At 40.0% G+C, this 26704-nt stretch overlaps 1 protein-coding gene across 5 annotated transcripts in view; it reads right to left on the bottom strand.

Annotated features, from left to right (window-relative positions):
- Positions 1 to 13016: 13016 nt before the first annotated feature.
- ASCC3 (activating signal cointegrator 1 complex subunit 3) overlaps positions 13017 to 26704 on the bottom strand; it is a 338200-nt gene continuing 324512 nt past the window's right edge. For all 5 annotated transcript variants that reach the window (XM_086316372.1, XM_086316373.1, XM_086316374.1 and 2 more), the window contains 5 exons: positions 22829 to 22980; positions 20502 to 20649; positions 16817 to 17026; positions 14124 to 14299; positions 13017 to 13794 (listed from right to left, as the gene is read on the bottom strand). In XM_086316372.1, the coding sequence (XP_086172498.1) occupies positions 13650 to 13794; positions 14124 to 14299; positions 16817 to 17026; positions 20502 to 20649; positions 22829 to 22980 (831 nt within the window). In that variant the 3' untranslated portion in view covers positions 13017 to 13649. The remainder of the gene's footprint in view (positions 13795 to 14123; positions 14300 to 16816; positions 17027 to 20501; positions 20650 to 22828; positions 22981 to 26704) is intronic.

Genomic DNA, 26704 nt, shown 5'->3' with positions numbered 1-26704 from the left:
GAGATACCCCACGCTTAAGGTAAGAGACCCCAAATAAGACAGTAGGTGTTGCAAGAGGGCATCAGAGGGCAGACACACTGAAACCATACTCACAGAAAACTAGTCAATCTAATCACACTAGGACCACAGCCTTGTCTAACTCAATGAAACTAAGCCATGCCCGTGGGGCAACCCAAGATGGGTGGGTCATGGTGGAGAGATCTGACAGAATGTGGTCCACTGGAGAAGGGAATGGCAAACCATTTCAGTATTATTGCCTTGAGAACCCCATGAACAGTAAGAAAAGGCAAAATGATAGGATACTGAAAGAGGAACTCCCCAGGTCAGTAGGTGCCCAATATGCTACTGGAGATCAGTGGAGAAATAACTCCAGAAAGAATGAAGGGATGGAGCCAAAGCAAAAAGAATACCCAGCTGTGGATGTGACTGGTGATAGAAGCAAGGTCCGATGCTGTAAAGAGCAATATTGCATAGGAACCTGGAATGTCAGGTCCATGAATCAAGGCAAATTGGAAGTGGTCAAACAAGAGATGGCAAGAGTGAATGTCGACATTCTAGGAATCAGCGAACTGAAATGGACTGGAATGGGTGAATTTAACTCAGATGACCATTATATCTACTACTGTGGGCAGGGATCCCTCAGAATAAATGGAGTAGCCATCACGGTCAACAAAAGAGTCTGAAATGCAGTACTTGGATGCAATCTCAAAAATGACAGAATGATCTCTGTTCGTTTCTAAGGCAAACCATTCAATATCATGGTAATCCAAGTCTATGCCCCAACCAGTAATGCTGAAGAAGCTGAAGTTGAACGGTTCTGTGAAGACCTACAAGACCTTTTAGAACTAACAACCAAAAAAGATGTCCTTTTCATTATAGGGGACTGGAATGCAAAAGTAGGAAGTCAAGAAACACCTGGAGTAACAGGCAAATTTGGCCTTGGAATATGGAATGAAGCAGGGCAAAGACTAATAGAGTTTTGCCAAGAAAATGCACTGGTCATAACAAACACCCTCTTCCAACAACACAAGAGAAGACTCTATACATGGACATCACCAGATGGTCAACACTGATATCAGATTGATTATATTCTTTGCAGCCAAAGATGGAGAAGCTCTATACAGTCAGCAAAAACAAGACCGGGAGCTGACTGTGGCTCAGACCTTGAACTCCTTATTGCCAAATTTAGATTGAAACTGAAGAAAGTAGGGAAAACCACTAGACCATTCAGGTATGACCTAAATCAAATCCCTTATGATTATACAGTGGAAGTGAGAAATAGATTTAAGGGCCTAGATTTGATAGATAGAGTGCCTTATGAGCTATGGAATGAGGTTCATGACATTGTACAGGAGACAGGGATCAAGACCATCCCCATGGAAGAGAAATGCAAAAAAGCAAAATGGCTGTCTGGGGAGGCCTTACAAATAGCTGTGAAAAGAAGAGAAGCAAAAAGCAAAGGAAAAAAGGAAAGATAAAACATCTGAATGCAGAGTTCCAAAGAATAGCAACAAGAGATAAGAAAGCCTTCTTCAGCGATCAATGCAAAGAAATAGAGGAAAACAACAGAATGGGAAAGACTAGAGATCTCTTCAAGAAAATCAGAGATACCAAAGGAATATTTCATGCAAAGATGGGCTCGATAAAGGACAGAAATGGTATGGACCTAACAGAAGCAGAAGATATTAAGAAGGGATGGCAAGAATACACAGAAGAACTGTACAAAAAAGATCTTCACGACCCAGATAATCACGATGGTGTGATCACTGACCTAGAGCCAGACATCCTGGAATGTGAAGTCAAGTGGGCCTTAGAAAGCATCACTACGAACCAAGCTAGTGGAGGTGATAGAATTCCAGTTGAGCTATTCCAAATCCTGGAAGATGATGCTGTGAAAGTGCTGCACTCAATATGCCAGCAAATTTGGAAAACTCAGCAGTGGCCACAGGACTGGAAAAGTCAGTTTTCATTGCAATCCCAAAGAAAGACAATGCCAAAGAATGCTCAAACTACCGCACAATTGCACTCATCTCACACACTAGTAAAGTAATCCTCAAAATTCTCCAAGCCAGGCTTCAGCAATATGTGAACCATGAACTTCGTGATGTTCAAGCTGGTTTTAGAAAAGGAAGAGGAACCAGAGATCAAATTGCCAACATATGCTGGATCATGGAAAAAGCAAGAGAGTTCCAGAAAAACATCTATTTCTGCTTTATTGACTATGCCAAAGCCTTTGACTGTGTGGATCACAATAAACTGTGGAAAATTCTGAAAGAGATGGGAATACCAGACCACCTGATCCGCCTCTTGAGAAATCTGTATGCAGGTCAGGAAGCAACAGTTAGAACTGGACATGGGACAACAGACTGGTTCCAAATAGGAAAAGGAATATGTCAAGGCTATATATTGTCACCCTGCTTATTTAACTTATATGCAGAGTACATCATGGAAATGCTGGACTGGAAGAAACACAAGCTGGAATCAAGATTGCCGGGAGAAAATATCAATAACCTCAGATATGCAGATGACATCACCCTTATGGCAGAAAGTGAAGAGGACCTAAAAAGTGAAGAGGAACTAAAAAGCCTCTTGATGAAAGTGAAAGTGGAGAGTAAAAAAGTTGGCTTAAAGCTCAACATTCAGAAAATGAAGATCATGGCATCTGGTCCCATCACTTCATGGGAAATAGATGGGGAAACAGTGGAAACAGTGTCAGACTTTATTTTTCTGGGCTCCAAAATCACTGCAGATGGTGACTGCAGCCATGAAATTAAAAGACGCTTACTCCTGGGAAGGAACGTTATGACCAACCTAGATAGCATATTGAAAAGCAGAGATATTACTTTGCCAACAAAGGTTCGTCTAGTCAAGGCTACGGTTTTTCCTGTGGTCATGTATGGATGTGAGAGTTGGACTGTGAAGAAGGCTGAGCACCGAAGAATTGATGCTTTTGAACTGTGGTGTTGGAGAAGACTCTTGAGAGTCCCTTGGATTGCAAGGAGATCCAACCAGTCCATTCTGAAGGAGATCAGCCCAGGGATTTCTTTGGAAGGAATGATGCTAAAGCTGAAACTCCAGTACTTTGGCCACCTCATGCGAAGAGTTGACTCATTGGAAAAGACTCTGATGCTGGGAGGGATTGGGGGCAAGAGGAGAAGGGGATGACAGAGGATGAGATGGCTGGATGGCATCACTGACTCGATGGACGTGAGTCTCAGTGAACTCCAGGAGTTGGTGATGGACAGGGAGGCCTGGCGTGCTGCGATTCCTGGGGTCGCAAAGAGTCGGACACGGCTGAGCAACTGATCTGGTCTGATCTGATCTGATTCCTCTCTTTAACACCTCATCATTGTTACATCATCTTTATCTGATTTTATGAAAATATTTTTCGTCTGAAGAATAATCCCAGGTATTTTATTACTGTAATTGGTATCTCTTTTTAGCAGTTTTCCAGCATCTCAAAGGTATGTATTTCTGTTCTGATTGCTTATTCATGAATTTGTTAGAATGCACATACAGACTGCATCTCTGTGAACAGTTAGTTATTTTAAATATGTCAGAATTGTCCCTAGAAGATTTCCTAAATAAAAGCTGATTCCAATCAATTTACTTAAATTCATTCTGAATTACCTCAGACTCTGTCTTTAACGCATTCAATATTTATGCAATGCATCCTCATGAGTGTTTTAAATACATTGTTTGGAGACAGGATTGAGGCATTCCAAAATAATTAACACAGTGGGCAAAGATAACAAAATGACAAAACCGAAATAGAAGATGCAGATGTATAGTCATTTTCTGCGTGAAAAGTAACAATCAGTTGAGAGTAAGTCTTTCTGGATTGGAGAGCTACAAACAGCAGCACATATGATGTTTGTGGGTTGCAGCTTTTTAGAGGATGGACAGAAGCCAGGATCATCACTGTGGTATATTTTATGATCTGGGTACAGTTATGCTTCTACAATTGATTAGAATTGTCCATGGAGAATGTTCTCTATTGCAATCCAAGGATTTCTTCAATGTTTCAGTTTCTCCAAAGGCCACTTGAAGGATAATGTGTTTTTAGAGGAGATGTATTTTCAAAAGTATCAGAAAAGAAGATTGATGTTTTACTAAGATGTCTGTATTATTCTCATTGCTTCTAATGTACTCTATTAGAAGCCAGTGGCATTTTTCTCTTCCTTATTTCTTTGGCTAGATTTAGGTTTCAGAAGTTTGACAGAATGGTGTAAAAATAGTTACTTCTGAAAGAAAAATCAAATATTTGCTTTTAAGAGGAAAGGGTTTAGGTTTTTACAGAATATGCTTAAATTGATTTTCACACTTATACAAGCATGGGAGCAATGATACTCCCAGGGAAATTGGACAGAGTGGGTATTGCGTGCAATATTAAGGGAAGTACACAAAGGTTTTTAAGGAAATTTTAGAACTTACTTGACAATCATTTCACTCTGGGTGCAATACGTCTTGCAACCCAAACACTTGAAAGTGTGAGGTGCCCACAGCTCTTGCTCTCAAAAGCTATTTTGCTTCCAGAATGGTCCTTGTTTCTGCTAATTTGAACATTAGAAACAGCCTTGGGAGGGTTGTAAAGTGGTGAAGCTTGTCCTCAGAAACCGAGAGGTACAAATGAGGTAGTCAGACTTTTCTGCTGTCAGGGGCTTCTGTCTTACCCTTCACTATCATTCCCAGGAAGCATCCTCAGAAAAGTCCCACTGAAGTAATAACCATTCCCCTCTGTGTGGTGGTGGTTTAGTCACTCAGTTATGTCTGACTCCAGTAACACCATGGACTGTAGCTTGCCAGGGTCTTCTGTCCATGGCATTTCCCAGGCAAGAATACTGGAGTGGGTAGCCATTTCCTTCTCTGGGGTATCTTCCTGACCCACGGATCGAATCCACATCTCCTGCATTGCAGATGGATTATTTACCATAGAAGCACCAGGGAAGCCTTCTTCTATGGGTGCTGAGCTATAAATCAAAGTGTGCATGCATTTGCATTTGGAGAGGTGGAAGTACTGCAGCACAAAGGAATGGAACACAAGCTCATCCCTCTCTGGACACAAAGATTTGGTATTTTTGGTGGGAGTAGCATGATGAGGCAGAGAAAGCAATGGCAACCAACTCCAGTACTCTTGCCTGGAAAATCCCATGGATGGAGGAGCCTAGTGGGCTGCAGTCCATGGGGTCGCAAAGAGTCAGACATGACTGAGCAACTTCACTTTCACTTTTCACTTTTGTGCATTGGAGAAGGAAATGGCAACTCACTCCAGTGTTCTTGCCTGGAGAATCCCAGGGACGGGGGAGCCTGGTGGGCTGCTGTCTATGGGGTCGCACAGAGTTGGACACGACTGAAGCGACTTAGCAGCAGCAGCAGCAGCATGATGAGGTGGGCTCTTAGACTATTGCCTACTGACATATAAAATCCATCCCAAGGAGGAGTTTATTTCTAATTTATCACCTTAGACTCTTATTTACATCTTATTTCCTCTTTAGAGCTCCTTATCACTTTCTAAGCATTTTCACATATGTCATCAAAATTGAGAGAAAAAAAAATTGAGAAAACATTTGCTGTGGCACAGTAATGAAGATTGCTGCTTATCTTGCGATGGAGCCAACTACTCTGAGAGGAAGCCTGGGCAGGCATTACCTCTGTTCCTCACCTCTGTAGGGTAGGAAATGAGAGCTGAAGAGAGCTGATCAGATGTATTGTCCTAAAACCTTCCACTATGGAGCTGGATCACCAAATATAATACAGGGGTAAGAGATCATGAGAGGAGAATAACCACCAAACTCCAAAGCTGCTTCTCTTGATACAGCAAGCCCAGCTTTTCTAATGCATATCTATTCCTTCTCTGGTAAAACTATGTTGTGAAAGGAAATAGAGCATATTTTCTGACAATACCCAGTTTAAGTAACACAGGTAAATGTGCACAGTTGTGATATACTGCCCACAATTAGCCTGTCTTTGTATTGCAATTAGAAAATCTTATTTGAAAGTTCAGTTGAAGATATTGGTATCTTTATTGAAATGACTATTAGACATTTTATGTGGCATCAATTTCAGGAACTTAAAGCAGAATGCAATGACCTGTTTCTAGTACAGAATTCAGTGGAAAGACAGCTATGATGTTGATGCAGATAATGTTTGGTTAATGAAGATTTCTGTTGGCTACGGATTATTTTATAATTGTGCTGTGCAGTTTTTTTTTTAATGGACTAAAACACAAACTTTATTGAGATTTCACCAATATTCCACTAATATTCTTTTTCATGTTTTAGGACCCAACTCAGAATTTAGTCATCATGTCTTTTTAGTCTCTATTTGTGAACTTCTGTTTTTCACAACTTTGACAGTTTTCAAGAGTACTGGTCAGGTGTTTTGTACAATATCCTCAAACTAGGTTTGCCTTATTATTTTTTTTCCTCATGATTATACTGGGGTTATATAGGTTTGGGGGTAAAATAGGAGACAGGTAGCATGCCCTCCTTATCATATCATATCAAGGTTGCATGCTATCAACAAGCCTTGTCACTGGTGATGTTAACTTGATAACTGGTTAAGGTTATCAAGATTAACAAGATTTCTCCATGGTTCAGTTACTATTTGCCCTCTCTATTCTTTGGGAATGAGTTACTATGTTCTGTACATATTCAAGGGAAGGGGAAATTTTAGATTTTAAAGGTTAAAAGAAAATAGTCTTCAAAATACCCATATTTATCTGTCTGTCTATATCTATCATCTATCAATCAATCAATCTCCTTTCTATTTATCTTTATTCTTGGCTCAATGCACCAATCAGCACTGCAGTGAAATAGCTAGCAATGTGAGACCCAGATGGCTATCAGAGCGGAGCTTCTGAGTGCTAACTGTTGCTTTTACATGGCAAGGAAATTACTAATGACTGAAAAATGATTTAAAAATTGCAAGGCAGAATAAGAGATCAACTGAAGATGTTGAATATATTAACTACATAAAAATTGTTTACAAATACTGCCTATGATCTAAATAAAGGTTTTGCTGGAAGTTTTGTTGTTCCAATTCAAACTTTCTCTTCTGTAATCTAAACTCATTCTATGTGTTGCTGGTCCACTTTGGTTAGAACTTACACATCCAAATAAATTTCCCTTTACAATTGCAAGCCATAATGGAAACATGATTATGAGACATGAAACCTAACAATAAATAAAATAATTACATACAATTTGAGGGGTTAAGTAGAGTGATGTGGTTAGTGGAACATGCACCAATTCTGATGTATTGCCATGAGAAACTTTGGAAGAATCTCCTTTTTCTGATGGTCTTTGGTGTTTTTCTTTTATGGCAGTCAACATTACTCAGTGTTACTAGCCATCTCACTTGCAGGAATTATTTGGTTATTTCATAAGCTCTATTCCCCTCTGAAAAGTTGGTGCCTTCCAGGCTGTTTGGGAGAACGGGCCATTGGCTGTAGGGAGTCCACAACCGGCTAGAGCAGTCCACATCCTGCAAGGTGCAGTGTTCTGATGCCAAGAGCCAGGTGTGCTTGGATGAAAGTTCAGAAATAAAATTCGTCTTAGATCAGCCCTGCGATCCTCGAATCATTAAAAACTGCTTCCAGTACAACTGGAATCAAGGGTACAATCATTCACTTGTTTTTAATGGACAGGCATGGCATCTACAGGATTTAACAAGTCCAAATAAAACCAAGAACAGACAAATAATAAAAATAAGTAAGGAAACACAGATTTCAGGATTCAAAGAACTATTAATTAGGAGGAGGTGCTGTAATTCTGCTTATCCAAACTTGGATTGATTTATAATCCATTATGTTCTCCAGGAAGACTCCATAAAGAGACACAGTACTTGTGAAAATTCACTCAAGTGCTTTTAAGAAATATTTTCTGAATCACAGGCCAGTTAACAGTAACAGTAAAATTTTAAGCATCTATTCAGATGTGGCTATTGGGGCCCAAAGCTTGACCTTGGGTAGGACTGGACCCAAGATCTGAATAGCACCCCAAGGTCTTTCTCAAATTGACATGCAAAAGACTTGGGGCAGAAATTTCAGACAAAGAAGAATCTTTGAAATCTCATTTAAAGTCCTCAAATTTGAAGCACTTAATTTTTCTGAAATAGGACAGAATGCTCTGTAATGAAAAAAGTTAACTGAGCTTGAAACTGTGGCAATAACTCTTTCCGGAAGTCTCTGTAGCCATCCTCTATTACTAAAACAGGCTTTCAGAATAACCTGGAATCAACTATCATTCTGAGCATTTTGGGGGAATCTTAAAATTCAAAAAATTTATCTCCTCATCTCTTTCAGATTTAGAGCTTAGATTTCTGAAAGCAGAAAATCAGTGCTAATCTACGGGCTCAATATATATCTTTGAAGCTAAGTTCTATTTTGGTAATAGTAAAAAGATTTAAAACTTAAATCAGGTTTTTCTTTATAAGAAGCTAGTTTGTCTAGTCAAGGCTATGGTTTTTCCTGTGGTCATGTATGGATGTGAGAGTTGGACTGGGAAGAAGGCTGAGGGCCGAAGAATTGATGCTTTTGAACTGTGGTATTGGAGAAGACTCTTGAGAGTCCCTTGGACAGCAAGGAGATCCAACCAGTCCATTCTGAAGGAGATCAGCCCTGGGATTTCTTTGGAAGGAATGATGCTAAAGCTGAAACTCCAGTACTTTGGCCACTTCATGCGAAGAGTTGACTCATTGGAAAAGACTCTGATGCTGGGAGGGATTGGGGGCAGGAGGAGAAGGGGACGACAGAGGATGAGATGGCTGGATGGCATCACTGACTTGATGGACATGAGTCTGGGTGAACTCCAGGAGTTGGTGATGGACAGGGAGGCCTGGCATGCTGCAATTCCTGGGGTTGCAAAGAGTTGGACACGACTGATCTGATCATGAAATAATGCTTGTATATTCATTTGGAATTATTTCTGAAAGACAGAAGTTATTGTCAGTTCATATTTTTCAAACATATGGAGTTCCTGTTTGGTGAGCCTTTTCACTGTGAATAGTTACAAGCAGTGATGGAGGAAAGAAAGGAGTCTGGTGAGAGAAGAGGAAAACTTTAGGCTAGTTATACAGAGTGATTTAAGCCAAAAACAGAAAAAATAAATATCTTATTTCATGCATATATACAGAATCTAGAAAAGTGGTACTGACGAGCCTAGGGCTTCTCTAGTGGCTTAGTGGTAAAGAATCCACCTGACAATGCAGGAGATGTGGGTTTGATCCCTGGGTCAGGAAGATCCCCTGGAGAAGGAAATGGCAACCAAATACCTCAATTTTTGTGTGTGAGTACTGTAATATCCTGTAAATATATCCTAAGCAGGTTTGTTTTCAGCACTGATGGAAAGCACCAGTGTTGACTTTTTTAAGTTGCCAACAGTTGTATGTTTGCTGGTTATTTATGATCTGAAATAATACATATCTTCTTCTAAGAAGACATTTTGTTACATAAGGATGACTTTTTTATACAACAGAATAAATTATGGCATTTCTATTGGAAAAAAAAAAAAAGGCCCGTGTTCTTGCCTGGGAAACTCCATGGACAGAAGAGCCTGGTGGGCTACAGTCCATGGGGTTGAAGAGTTGGACACAACTTAGCAACTAAATAACAACAACAGATGAACCGGTTGTGGCGAAGGAATAGAGAAGCAGATGTAGAGGGCAGACTTGTGGACACAGAGTGGGAAAGGACAGAGTGGGACGAATTGAGAGTAGCATTGACATATATCCATTACCACGTGTGAAACAGATGGGGGGAGCTGCTGTATAACACGGGGCGCCCAGCCCGCTGCTCTGAAACCTAGAGCAGGGAGACGGGTAGGTGGGGGCAGGAGGGAGGGAGGCTCACATACATGTACTTATACCTGATTCAAGTTGTTGTATGGCAGAAACCAACACAACATTGTAAAGCAATTCTCCTCCTATTTAAAAAAAGAGAAACTTCAGGCGAAAAAGGTTTTATGATGATTTGAAATTTTAACATACTTGTAATACCCAAGATCCACTGCTATATAAAAATATTCCATAGTCTTCATCATAATAAAGCTACCACTCAGTTTTCAGTATGCTTCTCCTTTGTTGACAGGTGACAGGACGATCAGGCAAGTCCGTGTTCTTGGTTGAGCCTGAGAGTATTTGCCATCTCGAGAAGAGGAGGTGTCAAGTGAACTTGTGAAGTAAAATAAAGGTGTCAAGTAAAATACCACAGGTGTGTGGTATTTTAAAATCCATGGTTGTCTCTATTCATTTAGACATTCAGCAAGAAGATTTTTTTAATCTTATTTTTTGACTGCATTGGGTCTTAGTTGCGGCTCATGGGCTCTAGTTCCCTGATCAGGGATTGCACCTTGGTCCCCTGCATTGGGAGCCCAGAGTCTTAGCCACTACACCACCAAGGAAGTCTCTCAGCAAGGATTTATCAAGCAGTGACCATGTGCCAGGTGATGGTAGGTCCTGGTAATGTGCCCTGAATGAATGTGATAAAGAACTCTTCCTGAAGCTTAATCAGGAAACGTAGTTGGAGAGACTAATAAACAAATCATTTTTATTAGTGGTGATAAGAAAAAACAGGAAAGCGTGATGGGATAGGTGAGCTTGGGTGGGCTGACATTTATACTAAGATGGTTAGGCCTGTGGGTGTCTGGGGAGGGCCAGGCTGAGGGAGCAGCGCAAGCCACGGTCCACAGGACATTCCCGGAGAAGCACGGTGACCACTGTGGCCGGCAGGGAGTGAGCAAGAGGGGGAGTCAAGGATTGACCCCCAAGGTATTGGTGTAAGCAACTGGAGGAAGTTGTGAAGAGTGTGCTTGGGAAGCAATGTGTAGTTTTCCAAGGCTACTGAATTAGTAGTTTTATAAGCTACTAGTCACATCAGAATCTGAGCAAGTCTCAATTTTGTTGGTATCCATCCACAGGCATGGGGGCACACCCTCCAACTCCATGGGTTCTCTGTCCTAGTCTCAGAATTCCTTCTCATCTTCTCTGGTGCCTTCTCAAGGAATTCCATTACACTCACTTATATGAGCTTCACAACTCTTACCCTGTAATTCAAGGTAAGTATTCACAATATTTAGTCTTTTTTTGTTGGCTCAGTCCCTTTCTCCTCTCTGAAAATGCAGACCAACTGGACACCCCAGGCTATCTCAGAGACTTTCTTAATGCTGTTCTACCTGGAGGGCTCTTCTCTGTCATCTCTGACCATCTTCATAGTCACCTTCAAAACTCAGCCTAAATGTCCCTTCAAGGTTTTTCCAAATATTTCACCACTGCCGTGACTTCCTTTTATTATAGTCACCTCTTTTCATCACTAGGCCACCTGTCTAAGAGGACACGTTTCTGATTCATGTAGATTTCAGAGTATTCAACGTCATGCCTAGACTGAATATGTGACTTGCACTTCCCTGGTGGCTTAGACGGTAAAGCGTTTGTCTGCAATGCAGGAGACCCAGGTTCGATCCCTGGGTTGGGAAGGTCCGCTGGAGAAAGAAATGGCAGCCCACTCCAGTATTCTTGCCTGGAAAATCCCATGGACGGTGGAGCCTGGTAGGCTACCGTCCGTGGGGTCACAAAGAGTTGGACACGACTGAACAACTTCACTTTCACTTTCTTTCACTTTCCATTACTATTTGGAGTCAATAAAATCCAAGAGAATGTAAGATGAAATATGGAATTAAAAATGAAATATGGAATTAATCTAATAGTTAGCACATGCCCTATATTATAGTGCGCACTTAACTCTAAAATTTTGGTTGAGTAATGAGTGAGGATAAAGCCATAGACAAATAGCATTGGTCACTCACTGGAATAAGATGAACTTTTCCATCTAAGCACACCTTGTCTTACTAGTGTCTTCTTAGCTTATTATGAACTCATCGCTTTCAATATTAAAATTAATTAGTCGTGTGTTTTCTTTTAATGGATATGACATTCTTTCTACTGCTCCTATGTTCCCTGTCACACGTCCAGTGGACCTCCTCCTTCCCCAAAGTAGTCAGCTCTTGTTAAAAAAAAAAATAAATAAATAAAGAATGATGCTGATAAACATGCAGACAATGAGTTCTTTTCAGGTTCTTGTATGAACTGGTAATCCTCTGTCTCTATATAATTTTCACTTTCTTTTAATTTCACTCAAACAGTGCTTATGTATGGATTGCCAGTAGAAATAAACTGCCAAATGAAAGGCAGAAAGATCTCCTTATATGAAGTAAAGTCCTGAGACTAGAGCTCTTTGGACACCTCATGCCCATAGCACTCGGTACGTTCATATTAGTTGCTTAAATTTAATGTGGGGAGCTGAATGCCTGGTTCTCCCCATCCTACTTTTATTCCTTCTTCTCCACTGCCCCCCCCTCTTTTTTTTCTATTTTATTTTTTGGTATGGAAAAGGAGGTACACATAAGCAGTATGTTTCAGTTTCAGAAAAAGCTTTAAATTCCAATACTTGTGGTAGTTACATTGAAAATATTTTAAGATAATTCATCACAGGGACTTTCCTGGTGGTCCAGTGGTTAAGACTCTGTGCTTCCAATGCAGGGGATGTGGGTTCAATCCCTGGCCAGGGAACTAAGATCCCACAGGTGACACAGTGTTGTTCCCCCCTGCCCCCCGCCAAATCATTGCAGGACCAGGAATAACTGAAATTATTTTGCAAAGGTAGAATATCATTTCACTAGAAAATGTATGTTATATGGACATTTTAATCCAACAACTTTGTAGTTGGAAAAAAGTATTTTTCAAGATGGAAATTGTTTGGGTATAGAGAAATGTCCTTTATCAAAGGTAAAAACCTACCTATGGGGGTTGAACATTTTCTGGGTTTGCCTCAGGCCCATCCTAAAGCACATAAAGACAAAGACCTGAACTATGAGGTCTGTGTGAATTAGACTGTATATCTCTCCTTGTATAAATAAACTATCAGAAAGAGAACGGAAGTGACGTCTTGACAGAGAAGGAAATGAAGAGTCAAGAGGGGCTATGATGGAAGGAGGCAGAGGGAGTGAGTGAGTCAGGCTGTCTTGAAGTGGCACTCTAAATATTTTATTTCCACCAGTTACAGTATCTATATTTTTAAGTCCAGTATATTCTGCTTTCTTTTAAATCATCATTGGGGTCTATAAAGTAATTTTATATCATATATTATTAATATTTATAAGAAATTCATGAAATTACTTCTATATGTGATCAAAGTATAAATTTTGCAACACAACATGCACTGTGCGTCACTGTACAGAAATCTGGTTAGAAATCTGTTCTAACAAATCTGAACACTGTCACTCCCCCGTGTAGTTTTCCTTGAAAAAAGAGGAGCCGATGTTCTTGTAAACAGTACACTGTGAAACGTAAAATTTGATAATTCCTAAGTAGCATCTCAATATACACAAATTGAAAGGTTCTCCTACGGGCGTAGTCACTTTACATATCTAGCGATCCATGAAGACACTTATAAAAGGCAACGTTTGTGAAAAGGCCCCCCCTCCCGCAGCCGACTTGGTGTTGCTGGAGTCAGAGCTGCAGCCACTGCCAATCTCTGCTGCGTCTTGAGGTTGGAAGCCGGTTCCTCCAAGGCAAACATCAAGTAATTCGACTTTGTCCAGATGACTGAACAGCCAGGCTTCACCACTTCCTTCAGACGGATTGTCTAGGTTGGGTTACTTCACTTTGAGGTCAGTCAGGGCATCAGAGATCTCGTCGGCCTGTGCAGAGATGCTGGCCGGTGTGACGTGGAGGTGGATGTCGTACTGCTGGTCCAGGCCCAGGTAGCAGTCGCTCATGAAATACAGTGTGTAGATATACCTAACATACAACAGAGGAACAAAATGGTGAAACCACTGTGTTCATCACATGTCTGCGAAGTTGCTTCAGTCGTGTCTGACTCTTTGTGACCCTACGGACTGCAGCCCACCAGGTTCCTCTGTCCATGGGATTCTCTAGGCAAGAGTGCTGGAGTGGGTTGCCATGCCCTCCTCCAGGGGATCTTCCCAACCAGGGATGGAACCTGCATCTCCTGTGTCTCCTGCAGTGGCAAGTGGATTCTTTATCACTAGTACCACCAGGAAGCCCATAGTCTATGGTGTTCTCATCACAGTCATGGTTAATTCTTTGGGGGTAAAGATTCTGCTTACCTTCCGGGTACTTCAGGGGTATAAAAAGAGATGGAGACCATGTGATGACTTCGGACGTAGCCCACTCTTTTCAAAGCGATAAGTTCTCTCTTATCCACTTCTCCTAATATCAAAAACCATCCTTCATCCTTTGATTTGGGAAATCGAGGAGTAACTGCATGGCTGTCTTGCTTTCCCTGTAAAGCAGAAAAAGGAAAGATAAAGTATCATAATGGCTAGATTTTCTATACCACTTGGTTGTGGTTAAAAGGCCACGTTGTCTTTCTTGGCGGCCATAAATCTGAGTATCTGGGATGTGTTTAATTTTCAGGTTTGATGTATTTGATATGCCATCATCTACCTTTTTTTAAGATTCTCAAAGCACATTATAGCCACACGACTACTTTGTGGCCATAACCACCAGGATTATTTGGCTCAGAACACAAAACCTTTGAATCTTGACATCAAAATAAATTCTGACACCATTCTTGTAAAGAAAATTAATACCCTATTTGCAGATGAACAAGCTGGGATACAATCATATTAACTAAATCTTCCAAAGCTTTATATACAAGAAACCAATACTTGGGGAAAAAAGTCAATTGAAGCTGGACTCTGGAATCTTAAGATAATAAACACTGTCATATAAACATGTTCCCCCACTCCCCAAGAATAAAACTCACATGAAAAAGCACATATTCCAATATGGCAATATTAAAAAGTCCTTTCTCTAAGGAATGGGAAATTGTGAGCCAAGCAAATTGTAAAATATATTAATCACCACCACCCAAGATTAGATATCTCCATAATGACAACACTTGAGGTCTGTATTTTAGATTGATTTTTAGAAAGTCAAAGATTCTAGAGATTCCTTAAGACAATGAGTTTATGGTGTAAAAGATGCTAATAATGACATGCTCTCAATCAGACTTCACTCAATATTCCAGAGGGAGATGTTTCACTGAAGGCATTTTAAAAGAGAGGTCAGAGAGTAATGTATTTTTTACAGCACTTAGAAACAAAATTTAGAGTTTTTCTAGCATGATTAAATCTAATGTTTAAGTACTAATATTATGGTAAAAAGAATCTTATTGTCAGAAATGTTTGCAAAGGCCTCAGAGTTCTCCCTCACTAGTGCTCGCAACATACCTTAGCTACACCTCAGTACACGCTTAGTCTGGGCGCTGTATTGCGTTGCTTGAGCATTTGTTGTGAGTGAGCCCCCTGAGGCTGGGGGTCCACTGTCCAGCTTTGGGGACTGGCCTCGTTTCTGTCAGTGTGTACACACACGGCAGGTACAAAGCAAACAGGGACTGGAATCAGAGAACTCTGGGTTCCCATCCTGCTCTCATATTTTCTGTCTCTAGGACCTTGGCAAATTCCTTACTCCCCAAGTCCCATTATTCTGTAAAATAGGAAATCACATCTTCTTACATAGCAGTGATAAAGAAAACTCTTCAGTTTTTTTCCCTCATGATTTTATCTTTATAATTACCACTGCCTTTTTTTTTTTTTTAAGTTGGGATACCTTAAGTCATCTAAAAATGCTCATATGAAAGCCTCTGAAATGCCAGAGGCCAATCAGTTCATACTTACACTGACTGATTTTTTGAATTAGAAATCAAGTGAGATGAGACTTAAAGGCACAGTACTGAAAAGACATTTTAACAGAAAGTTACTGATCATTTTGTGTGTGAATACAGAGAGGAGAATATTAGTGAACCACAACCTCATTCCTGAGGGAGAGTTCTAGATATGGGAAAGCCCCTTCTCCCTGGGCTAAGGAGAAGGCAAATTCTTATTTTGATGATCATGGGACTTCCCTGGTGGTGCGGTGGATAAGAATCTGCCTGCATATGCAGGGGATGCGGGTTCTATCCCTGGTCAGGGAGGATCCCGCATGCTGCAGAGCAACTTAGCCCATGCCCCACAACTACGGACCCTGTGCTCTAGAGGCTGGGAGCAGAAACTACTGAAGCCTGCACGCCCAGAGCCTGTGCTCTGCAATAAGAAGCCTCTGGAAGGAAGTGTAGGCCCCCCTGTCCCCACAGTGCAACTAGAGAAAGCCCGCTCAGAACAACCAAGTCCCAGTGCAGTCAAAAATAAACAAACGATTGTTATGGTCCCAAAACCAATTTGCCCACATGTTGTGCACTAATATTCTTGAAGGGCTCAGTAATTACTATGCTGCCACAGACAGCAGAATAGAGCACAGTAACTTAAAATATAAATTTTTGGCCTATCTGCATGTTGACAGAGCTCTCTCATATGCATTCTAATGAAGGAAGCAGGTAGCTGTGGCAAAGGAGGCACAGAAAAACTTAACTAGTATCTTCTTCTAGTGGAGTAAAAGTCTAGATTTTGAGATTTCCTTGGGCCCTGAGACTGCTGTGGGCCTGGTATAGGGTCAAGGAACCTGTGCTCTTAAAGCTACTCTAGGAAATTCTGCTAAATCTGTACACCATGCTCTGAGAACAGGACTCTAGGCATCATAATATAATGATATTATGATGTCCCATGGGTATTCTGGGGTTGAAACATGGCACGTGAGGAGAAGTGACTCATTTCAGAAGACTGACTCTTGCTGCTTAAGGCCAGTTGAGGAAGCGGGATCTGTGAAGGGCACGGAGGCATTAGTCACATAACAGACATGTGTGCTGGCACGTGCTTGTATCTGGTGTGAAGCATTTGAGAATGGAAACCAAACACTCTACCTTGTGGAACCCGAGGCTGACTCTCTGCAGGCTGACTTGAAGCACATACTCTTGATCAGCATGCAACCTGACCCATCTGTTGTCGCTGCGTTTGTCTGAAGCCACAGTTGTGATGGAGATCTCGTCGTGTCCCTCTGCCGCGTCATCCCACCAGCCTTTAACACTCAAGCCAACATCAATCACTGGCAAATGAGATAAGAAATTCCATGCCTGAATAAGAAGAGAAAAGAGTGGGCAACTGAAATGTAGTGATCAACTAAGAAGTAGTGAACTTTTAAAAAATCAACCACTTTGTTCTGAGATTAATTCTGGATTCAATGCAGTTGTAAGAAATAAAGCAGACAGATCCTGTGTACCATTCCCCAGTTTCCCCCAGGCGAGCACTTTTCACAACTACGGTACAAGTATTTATACCAGGATATTAACAGTGACACAATCCACAGCTCTTGTTCAGATTTCCTAGTTTTTCTTGTACTCATTTGTTTGTAAAAATAGTGTGCTTTTTATATTATTAAAGTCCCTTTAACAAAAACTAAGAAAGTATTAATCATTACTTAAACTTGTGACCCTTTTATCATAAATCCCTTTGAGACATTGAGTGGCTACTGACTATATTAAAAAAGTAAGTTTTAAAATAATTGTTGAACTGGCTAGTTTTAGAGAAGCATCAAGTATAAGCATTTATGTGACTGCTAAGGTGGAGAGCATTACTTGGGGATATAAAAGCAACTTGAAAAAATGCTGTGATGCAATTTTTGATGTCAGCATCTTTCATTGACCATTTAGTGTACAAAATGGACGATTCTTTTGTTTTTATGCCAAATTATTCTGAAAGGAAAACATTTTATACGTTTGTATATTGTAAGGAAATCTCTAGGTCTAGGGTTCTTTCTAGAAACAAATATATATTTTTTGGTATTATCATATTGAGAATACCAACTTAAATGACACATATTAAAGGAGTAGAAAATATTACCAATTTTATTCCTGCTCTTTTAATTAAAAATATTTGTGAAAAATCAAAATGCAAATAGTAAATGCTTATCAATAATGGGGCTTCCCTTGTGGCTCAGCTGGTAAAGAATCTGCCTGTAATGCAGAAGACCTGGGTTTGATCCCTGGGTTGGGAAGATCCCCTGGAGAAGGGAAAGGCTATTCATGCCAGTAATCTGGCCTGGAATATTACATGGACTATAGTCCATGGGCTTGCAAATAGTTGGATACGACTGAGTGACTTTCACTTTCACTTTTCAAGTGCTTATCATTGTTGAATGAATGAATGAATTCCTAAGTCTATGAAAAAGATGTAAAAAAAATAACCTAATATCCTCAGATAATTGTCATCTTCTAACATTTATAATTATGTGGCAAATATCACCACTGGTCAAGAAAACTCTCTATATTGGCTGTTTTATCTGTTGTTACCTTCTAAGTTTTTAAAAGCTCATGAATACTTTAATTTTTTCCTTTTATTTCTTTAATAATATTCCATAGGTATCCTTATAGGCTTTGATTTCCTATTCGCTAAGACTTTATTGCTGTTGAGTATACCACCTAATTGAAATGAAGAAGCCCTGATGAATCAAACTATCCCTCAGGAATTCAAAAAATGTAAATCCAATGCAAATTTTCAATTCAACACCAATCCTGTAACTGGTGAATCTGAAATTATGTTTGAAATAGATGCTGAAATACTCAAGCCACAGAATGGTCTACATGGTGCTTTAAGGTACAAATAATGGCTTATCCCCTGCTAGAACCAGCTGAGTCTAGAAGCTGTACCACTGGATGTTCTTAGACTAGCCAGAGCGAGGACACAAATATACCATTTCTGTATAGCATTTAACTTCGTGAGACAACACAAGTAGCATTTATTATATGAAGTAAGACTTCATATTTTTCTTGTACCTTTAAATGAGTTAGCAATATAATAATTATTAGCAACTCACTGGAACTTTATTTTACAAAGCCCCCAAAAGTCAGATCTTGCTTTTATATATCTGTAATCTTTTTGCAGTGCTTAATATTATTATTTGCAATCTATAATGCATATACAATTTTTTGGGTGTGTGTATACATTTGTACATACATATATACAAACGTATATACACATACACACATATGTAAGTATATAAAACATGAGCTGTTTTTAAAGAAATTGCTAAGACATTTCAACACCAGCCAAACATATTTATCTGTGGATTAATCTTCATCTATTGAATCAGGCAAGAGCACTGCCATGCATACAATTATTTAATTAGCAGCCAAATCCTCTGCCAGTCAGCAGCCGTTCCAGGCATACTGATGGGGTAGAAGATGCAAATCTCACAGTCGTACTGCTTTTTCTCATTACTACTGCAATTAGCACTTAAATTGATGCTTTAAACATACTAATTTCTGGAATAATTCAGGATTTGTATGTTACCTGGGATCGCCTCACTGCAGAGCCGACACCAGATTGCTCTGCAAATTGAAGCACTTTTGAGCCAAATAACCATCATCATATCAGACTGAGCCAATTTGCATTTGGTTTTAAAGATAACAGAATGGCAATTTATGCAAATAAATTAAGTAAGTTTACTTCTGAGTTTTCCCTGAACTAATTATAACAATGTTCTAATTTTTTATCACATCTAAAACTTGGCTTGAAACCACTGTATGTTATGTTAGAAATCTGTTGTTGCTAATAGAAGCCTTGTTTTAAATATATTGTTTTTATTCATAATTTTGATGATAATTTAGCTAGAAAGGGAGGCACTTATTATGAATATTTAAATAGATTTTTTGTGCCAATTCTGGGTTCAACAGAAATTGAACAATCAGACTTAAATGCCTGTTACACTTTTTCAAAGTCTTGCCTAAAATGAGTTCTACTAGGGGCGGGGGGCCAATGACATGGTTTAGAAGTTTCTTTATTTTACTACCTGTTTGGCAAGCCAGTATGTTAATTATGTTGTAAACCCTGAACATTTACATGCTTAGGGTAAAATTGCTTAAGATTTAAAAGTCTATATATGCCAAATATTTCTGGCATTGTTCATTCATATTTTTGGTCTTTCCAAAGATAGTTTGGAGCAATGACTTATGTTGTCTTTCACAACACAGATTTAGATTTTCCTGAGCTACAAAGTATACAAACAAGGAGTTTGTTTGAAGAAATACTTTAGAATCTAGGAACAAAAAGTGATTAAAATGAGGGGGGCATAAAAGAGTAATTGAGGGAGTTGCATGAAAATATATCCAAGTGTAAAAAAACAACCAAAAACCATGAAGAAGGGATTATTGATAGAAGGACTCCTGGGCAATGTAGCCTAGATGACTAAGTCTTAGTAGGCCTTTCTCAGCCGGTGTAACAGCATTATACTGAAACAACCTTCTAATAATGTAGCTGCTATTTTTAATTATTGTTATAGTCATTACTTTTAATACCATCTGTTGAGCTCTTATCCTGTATCAGGACAGATATAGAGCATACAGCAGTTTACATAATAACATCTTGCTTAATCTTCCCAAGAATTTCATGAGACTGATATAATGTTTTCATGTTTATAATCATAGTAAATGGCAGGTGGAATGTAAACCCAGGAGAGTCTGACTCTGAAAGCAACACTCTAAGTTAGAAAACTTTTGTGTAACTTCCCAGATAGAGTGAGGGAGTGTCTAAACATGGAACTGATGGCCTTACCTGCTTCATTTTGGGGGCTGGTAGCTCTTTTTCTATCATGGAGCTGAATACATGGTCTTTCCCTGCACAAGCATGGATCAGTTCTGGGAGGCACTCAATGGACCCATGGTAACCAGCATGTGGGCCCTTCATACCTGGGCTCCATTTCCTAAGAAATAATATCAACACCAAATAATTATTTCATAGCACAAATGAGATTTTCTGACAACGTTGGTTTCTATAAAGAGTTTAAAAATTAAATTTACTGTATAACTTTTTAAAGACCACTATTTTGAAGCTTCAAAATCAGTCAGGATTCTCGAAGGTATCAATCCAAGGCAGTTTTGCTACCACGACATAAAACGTGTGGAGAAGGCAATGGCAACCTACTCTAGTACTCTTGCCTGGAAAATCCGTGGACAGAGGAGCCTGGTGGGCTGCAGTCCATGGGGTCGCTAAGAGTCGGACACGACTGAGCGACTTCACTTTCACTTTTCACTTTCATACATTGGAGAAGGAAATGGCAACCCACTCCAGCGTTCTTGCCTGGAGAATCCCAGGGACAGGGAAGCCTGGTGGGCTGCCGTCTGTGGGGTCGCAGAGAGTCCGACACGACTGAAGTGACTTAGCAGCAACAGCAGCAGCATAAAATGTGTGAATCACGTGTGAGCCAGGATTGATAGACAGGTGGTGTCTTTCTATAGGAAAGCACTAATATGTGCTGATGCATCCATGTGGATAAAATACTGAACTGGAGCCCTGACCTGTTTGCAATGGATGCAGGCAAATGTCTCTAATACATTTACTTGAATAAAGTTTTCATTATAAGTTGTGTTGACATCCCACAGTTAAAGTATATTAGGGGAATATTTCAGATTTACAGTATAAATAGTGCTGGATCACCAGGAAAGGAGTCTACCTAAATCTATTCTCTGTTTATATAGTAAGATAAAAAATATCCTTGAAATTAGACAAATACAGCCACTTTTCTGGGTAGCAATAATAAAATGGATCAAATCTCCTAGGCCCCAATCAGTTTCCATAACAGACCCATGTGCTGTTGGGTTGGTACCCTAGTGTGTCTCCTTTATTGCTGAAATCCAACTCTCGTAACTTCTAGTACCATGTTGAAAGAGTTCCTGAAACTGAGCCGTAGACACGTGAGGTATCTCCTTTCCCCGGCCCCACGTCACCTGCTGTTGGTGTGGTCCATTCTCTGAACATGGCTTTTAGTTCTCAGGGACATCTCATAGCAGGGACTCGAGCACCATGGGATCAACCGCCCTGGAAGCCAGTGTATGTCAGTCAGATGGAGGGACTTCCCCGAGGAGACCCCATGCGTGCCTGAGGTTCTGGTTGACGAATATCTCTAGATGCATCACATGACTGCCACTCCTCGTCCAGCTGATGAGAGGCAGAAGGGTGCTCGATGGCAAGCACAGGCAGACTCTTTTGTCTGTCTACATGACTGTGAAACAATCTTTTGGCTGCACAGTGTCTCTCAAGTGGTGTGAAAAGAAACATTTTTGTTTAAACACCGCCAGTCTTGCTTGTAGTATGTACCATTCTTTCCTTTGCTAAAGTAGTTGTAGCCATGTACATGGGACCTAGGCTTCCTTGGTGGCTCAGATGGTAAATATTTAATGCAGGAGACCCGGGTTCAATCCCTGGGTTGGCAAGATCCCCTGGAGAAGGAAATGGCAACCCACGCCAGTATTCTTGGCCTGGGAAATTCCATGGAGTCTGGTGGGCTACAGTCCATGGGGTTGCAAAGAATCAGACACGAATAAGTGACTAATAGTTTCACTTTCTTTTCACATAGGACCCAAGAGTTGAATAATTTTATGATAACATAAACTCTTCTTATAGGCACAAGTTACATCTTGAGGTGCTAGATATGTATATATAACTACTTGGTTTTTGGACATTTTACAGATGCACAGTTTACTTTTGACAAAAGATTTCTGATCTCTCAAATCTATTCTGCAATGATAGAAATTGGTAATTTCTTTTGCTTTAGGTCACTTAAAGTACTTGCATAACATTTTTTAAAATGAAGGCTGGCACAGCAAAGAAAGAGTTAAAATGAAGATGCATTTGATGTTGCAAATGGAAAACAACTTAATAGAAGGTTAAAATGAATTGCAGTTCAGCTTGAGGCCAATGATCAAATTTCAAGGGAGAATTCCATTGTCGCTAGTCTATGTTTCCCTCTGGGAAACAGGGGCATTTTCACTGTAAGGAATCAATATTCTAGGCACAACGTGAAATTCAAGTGACCATACATGTAAAGGAAATGATTTTTTGAAATAAAAAAACCCAATTACATCGAGAATTAAAATACCAACCTGAAAATGTGCAGATGGTGGTTTTCTATGTGTGGTATTGTTAGCAGGGAGGAGTCTTTCAGCCACCGCCCCTGGATCACCATCTGCACCAGGCTGGTGATGTTGAGGACCGTCACCAGCCAGCCCTGGTGTGCAGCCACATCCAGCATTGCCTGAACAGGGAGAACACACACGTTATAAGAATACCATGGCGCCTTCCCTCTCCATGGGGGATCTGATATCTAGCCTTAACAAAAAGCTCCCAGGGTTATGCCTCTAAATTACTACTAATCAAAAGAAGAAACCAGAAAATAAACTACAGTTGGATTGGAAGGAACATAGTGAAACATCTGTAGTGAAACATCTCTTACAACATTTACTGCACATTACTTTGTACAAAATGCCAATTATTTAGCTTTTTTAGGTCAGCAAAGATTAGGCAGATAATATTGGCACTATAATAAAACAAAGAGAAAAACTCAGTGTACTTTGAGAGCAAATTATATATAATTCACTGTATCAAGACTCCAGTGTTCTTGCCTGGAGAATCCCAGGGACGGGGGAGCCTGGTGGGCGGCCGTCTATGGAGTCGCACAGAGTTGGACACGACTGAAGTGACTTAGCAGCAGCAGCAGCAGCAGCTCCATTTAAAAAGTAAATCTCAAGTGGTGCTGGTTTAATCACTAAGTTGTGTCTGACTCGTGCAACTCTATGGACTGTAGCCCACCAGGCTCCTCTCCCCAGGCAAGAGTACTGGAGTGGGTTGCCATTTCCTACTCCAGAGGATCTTCCTGACCTAGGGACCGAACCACATCTTGTATATTGCAGGTGGATTCTTTACCGTTGATTCAAATCTCAAGTAGTCTTTCCCAAATTTAAAGGCAACAATGGTAAGGTGATAGGTCTACTTACCCAAAATTTATTTTTTCCCAGAGAGCAGGCTAAAAGCAGAGCCCTGGTTTTCAGTGACTATACTATGCCACACAGTAAAGGGGGCAAGGACCAGTGTACATGTACATGGGGAATGATGAGAAGCTATTCATATTAGTCTATACATTTAATCCAATGTTTTATGGACAAACAAACGGCTGCATTTGCTTAAGGCCAAACCAAACAGTGAAATCTTATTTAAACAAAGGAGAAGTTTACACAGGCAAAGCTATTTCAATTAAATTAGATTCTAGTGAATGCTGACTTAAAGACACATAAGTTAATACCATGATCTGAGGCAGCTAGTTTATACAGTTTTAGGAGTGCACTCTCTTGTTTTGGGAAATGAAGGTAAGAGAAATCAGATGTATCTCATAAATGCCTAAAATGATATTTCACCATCTCACTGATTGTAAAATATTTATAAAATGTACAAAACCTACAAGTACATTTTTAGAAATGGTTCTTAAAGCTTTATTATGTTAGTAAAATTAATCTGCCATATTACTTAGTACTTATTGAGTCAGACACATTTTCCTTCCAAGTTTTGAATTTTCTATTCTGGGTTTTCTAATTTACAAAATATAAAATAGTTTAAAAAATGTCTGGCTAAACCAATCTGTGGTCTTTTTATACATATTACAAGGAAATGGATCCACATCGCTGGGTATGGGGTATGATGCAATGGTCAAATTTATACGTATTACAGGGAAATGGATCCACATCGCTGGTTACTGGGTATGATGGAATAGTCAAATTGGCCTTTAGTACCCATGAGCCTGGGCTTGCCAGGTGGTGATAGTGGTAAAGAACCCACCTCCAATGCAGGAGACTTAAGAGATGTGGGTTCAATCCCTGGGTTGGAAAGAGCCCTTGGAGAAGAGAATGGGATCCCACTCTAGTACTTTTGCCTGGAGAATCCCACGGACTGGGGAGCCTGGTGGGCTACAGTCCATGGGGTTGCAAAGAGTCGGACACGACTGAAGTGACTTAGCACTCATGTAACCGTGAGCCTACTAATTGCACATTATAAAGCTTTATGGTTGGTATAATATATGTATATGTATGTGTGCATATGAAAGTGTATACATGCACGAATGTATGTGTTTATAAATCCAGGGGAAATCCACTTCTGTTCTTCCTATTTCTCTGCAGAGCTGATTAAAACGCTTAGCCTTTGAAGTATATGAGACAAGCTGGTCACGAGGAACATTCCTCAGACAAAAATAAAAGTATTAGTTCACAAGTCACAACTCTTGAATTCCGAAAGGGAAGACAATGAATAATTATACCTAATGCAGTATCATGATGATGTTGGAAGCTGTAATGTAGAGTAACTATGGTGATTTTACTTGTGATTTTTATATTACAACTTGACTGGAAATAAATTCCAGACCCAAAGCTCATATACTAGAAGAGCTAGATGGACGGACCATATGTTTTTAACTTTGAAGTTTTCATGATGAAGTTGAAAGATTTTGTAAAATTTATGAGAGCTGCCCACAATCTTTCCTTGTATGAGCCAGATGTGAAAACGTAAAAAATCATGCAAAGTGATTGCTTACGTGAAGTAAATGAAAAGGCTGTATCATGAATTGAAAACTATCACTTATCTTGTTTTAATTTAGAAAAAAGGCAGGTAGGGAAGAATCGGGGATGAGATGGTTGTGACAACCCAAAAGTGCTGAATAAATGTTGCCACATGACTGCCTACTCACTCCCTAGCGGGTCCTGTTTTCTTCCCCCTCCGGCCACTGCCTCTGTGTAGACCCTCATCAACGCCCACCTGGAATATTATGATAAATACCACTTTATCCTCATTCTAAGTTTTCTTCATACTTTGTATTGTTACCTCAGGGCATTTTTATAGAGGTAAACCGGGTTATGTCATTCCTCTGCTTAAGTTTCTTCAATGGCTTCAAGCTTCATAGCAGACAAAAAGCTAACACTTCTCTGCAGGTCCTCTTCTTACATATCCTGCTCCCTCTACCTTGTTTACCTGGGAAATTCCTACACATCCTTCAAGTCAAGCTCAAATGCTACTTCTTCCTGTGAAGGCTACCTAATGGACAGGAGGTACTTCTTAGGTGTCTACTGCTCCATGCTACTATTATCATATTGTAGGTCTTTGTTTACACACATGCCCATTAAATATATAGACTCATTGATGGCAAGATTCTGGAAGTAGTCTTGGTAATTACAGTCCTAGCACAGAGCATTCAAGAAATATTCATTTTATGAAAGAACATTTATAAAAATCCAATTACAATAATTATAACAAACATTCTATCTGTTATGGCATATCTGCCAAAGGCAGCACAGTGCAGGAAAAAAAAAAAAAAAAACTACAAGCTTTGATGTCAGACATAGGTTTGAATGTTAATTTTGTCCCACTTTCTATGTATAAATTTGGGGCAACTACTTAACCCTAAGAGGATAGATTTCTTATTGATAGAAGTGTTATATGTCTGTACAGGGGTTGATGAGGGTAAAATAAGATGATGTACTACGTAAGATATCTATTACACTGCCTGGAACAGAATAAATCTTTTAGATCTCAGTAATAGATCTCGATAAACAGGTACTTATTTTTAATGTTCCTCTATGAGGAAATGGAAAGAACACTATAAAACAACCTAAGAGAGACTTTCTAAGAGAGACTTCCTTTGGACCTTTGGGGATTGATTTCTGCACTGAGGAGTATAGGATTTCGAGGAGCAAAGTATGGAAGGTTGGGAGCAAATGCATGGAATGGGCAAAACTTCATCAGGAGAGGTGTGCAACTGCAAGACAGTCAGGGGACACAGAAAACCAAAGGCAGACCCTGCAGTGCAGGCCAAACTGGAGCATGTGGACTTGGTTCTCGGTTTGAGTGGACAAGTCTAAGCCACCATGTAGGTACATACCTCAAGGGGCTACGGCTAAGGGATGGTCCAGGTAGATGGGTTTGAGGGTCTGGCGGGTCAC

Source organism: Bos grunniens, chromosome 9, assembly GCF_055505025.1.
Source record: "Bos grunniens cultivar Pamir isolate PY7600 chromosome 9, Bosgru_T2T1.0, whole genome shotgun sequence".
NCBI classification, from domain to species: domain Eukaryota; kingdom Metazoa; phylum Chordata; class Mammalia; order Artiodactyla; family Bovidae; genus Bos; species Bos grunniens.
This window is presented reverse-complemented; position numbering and strand designations above follow the sequence as displayed.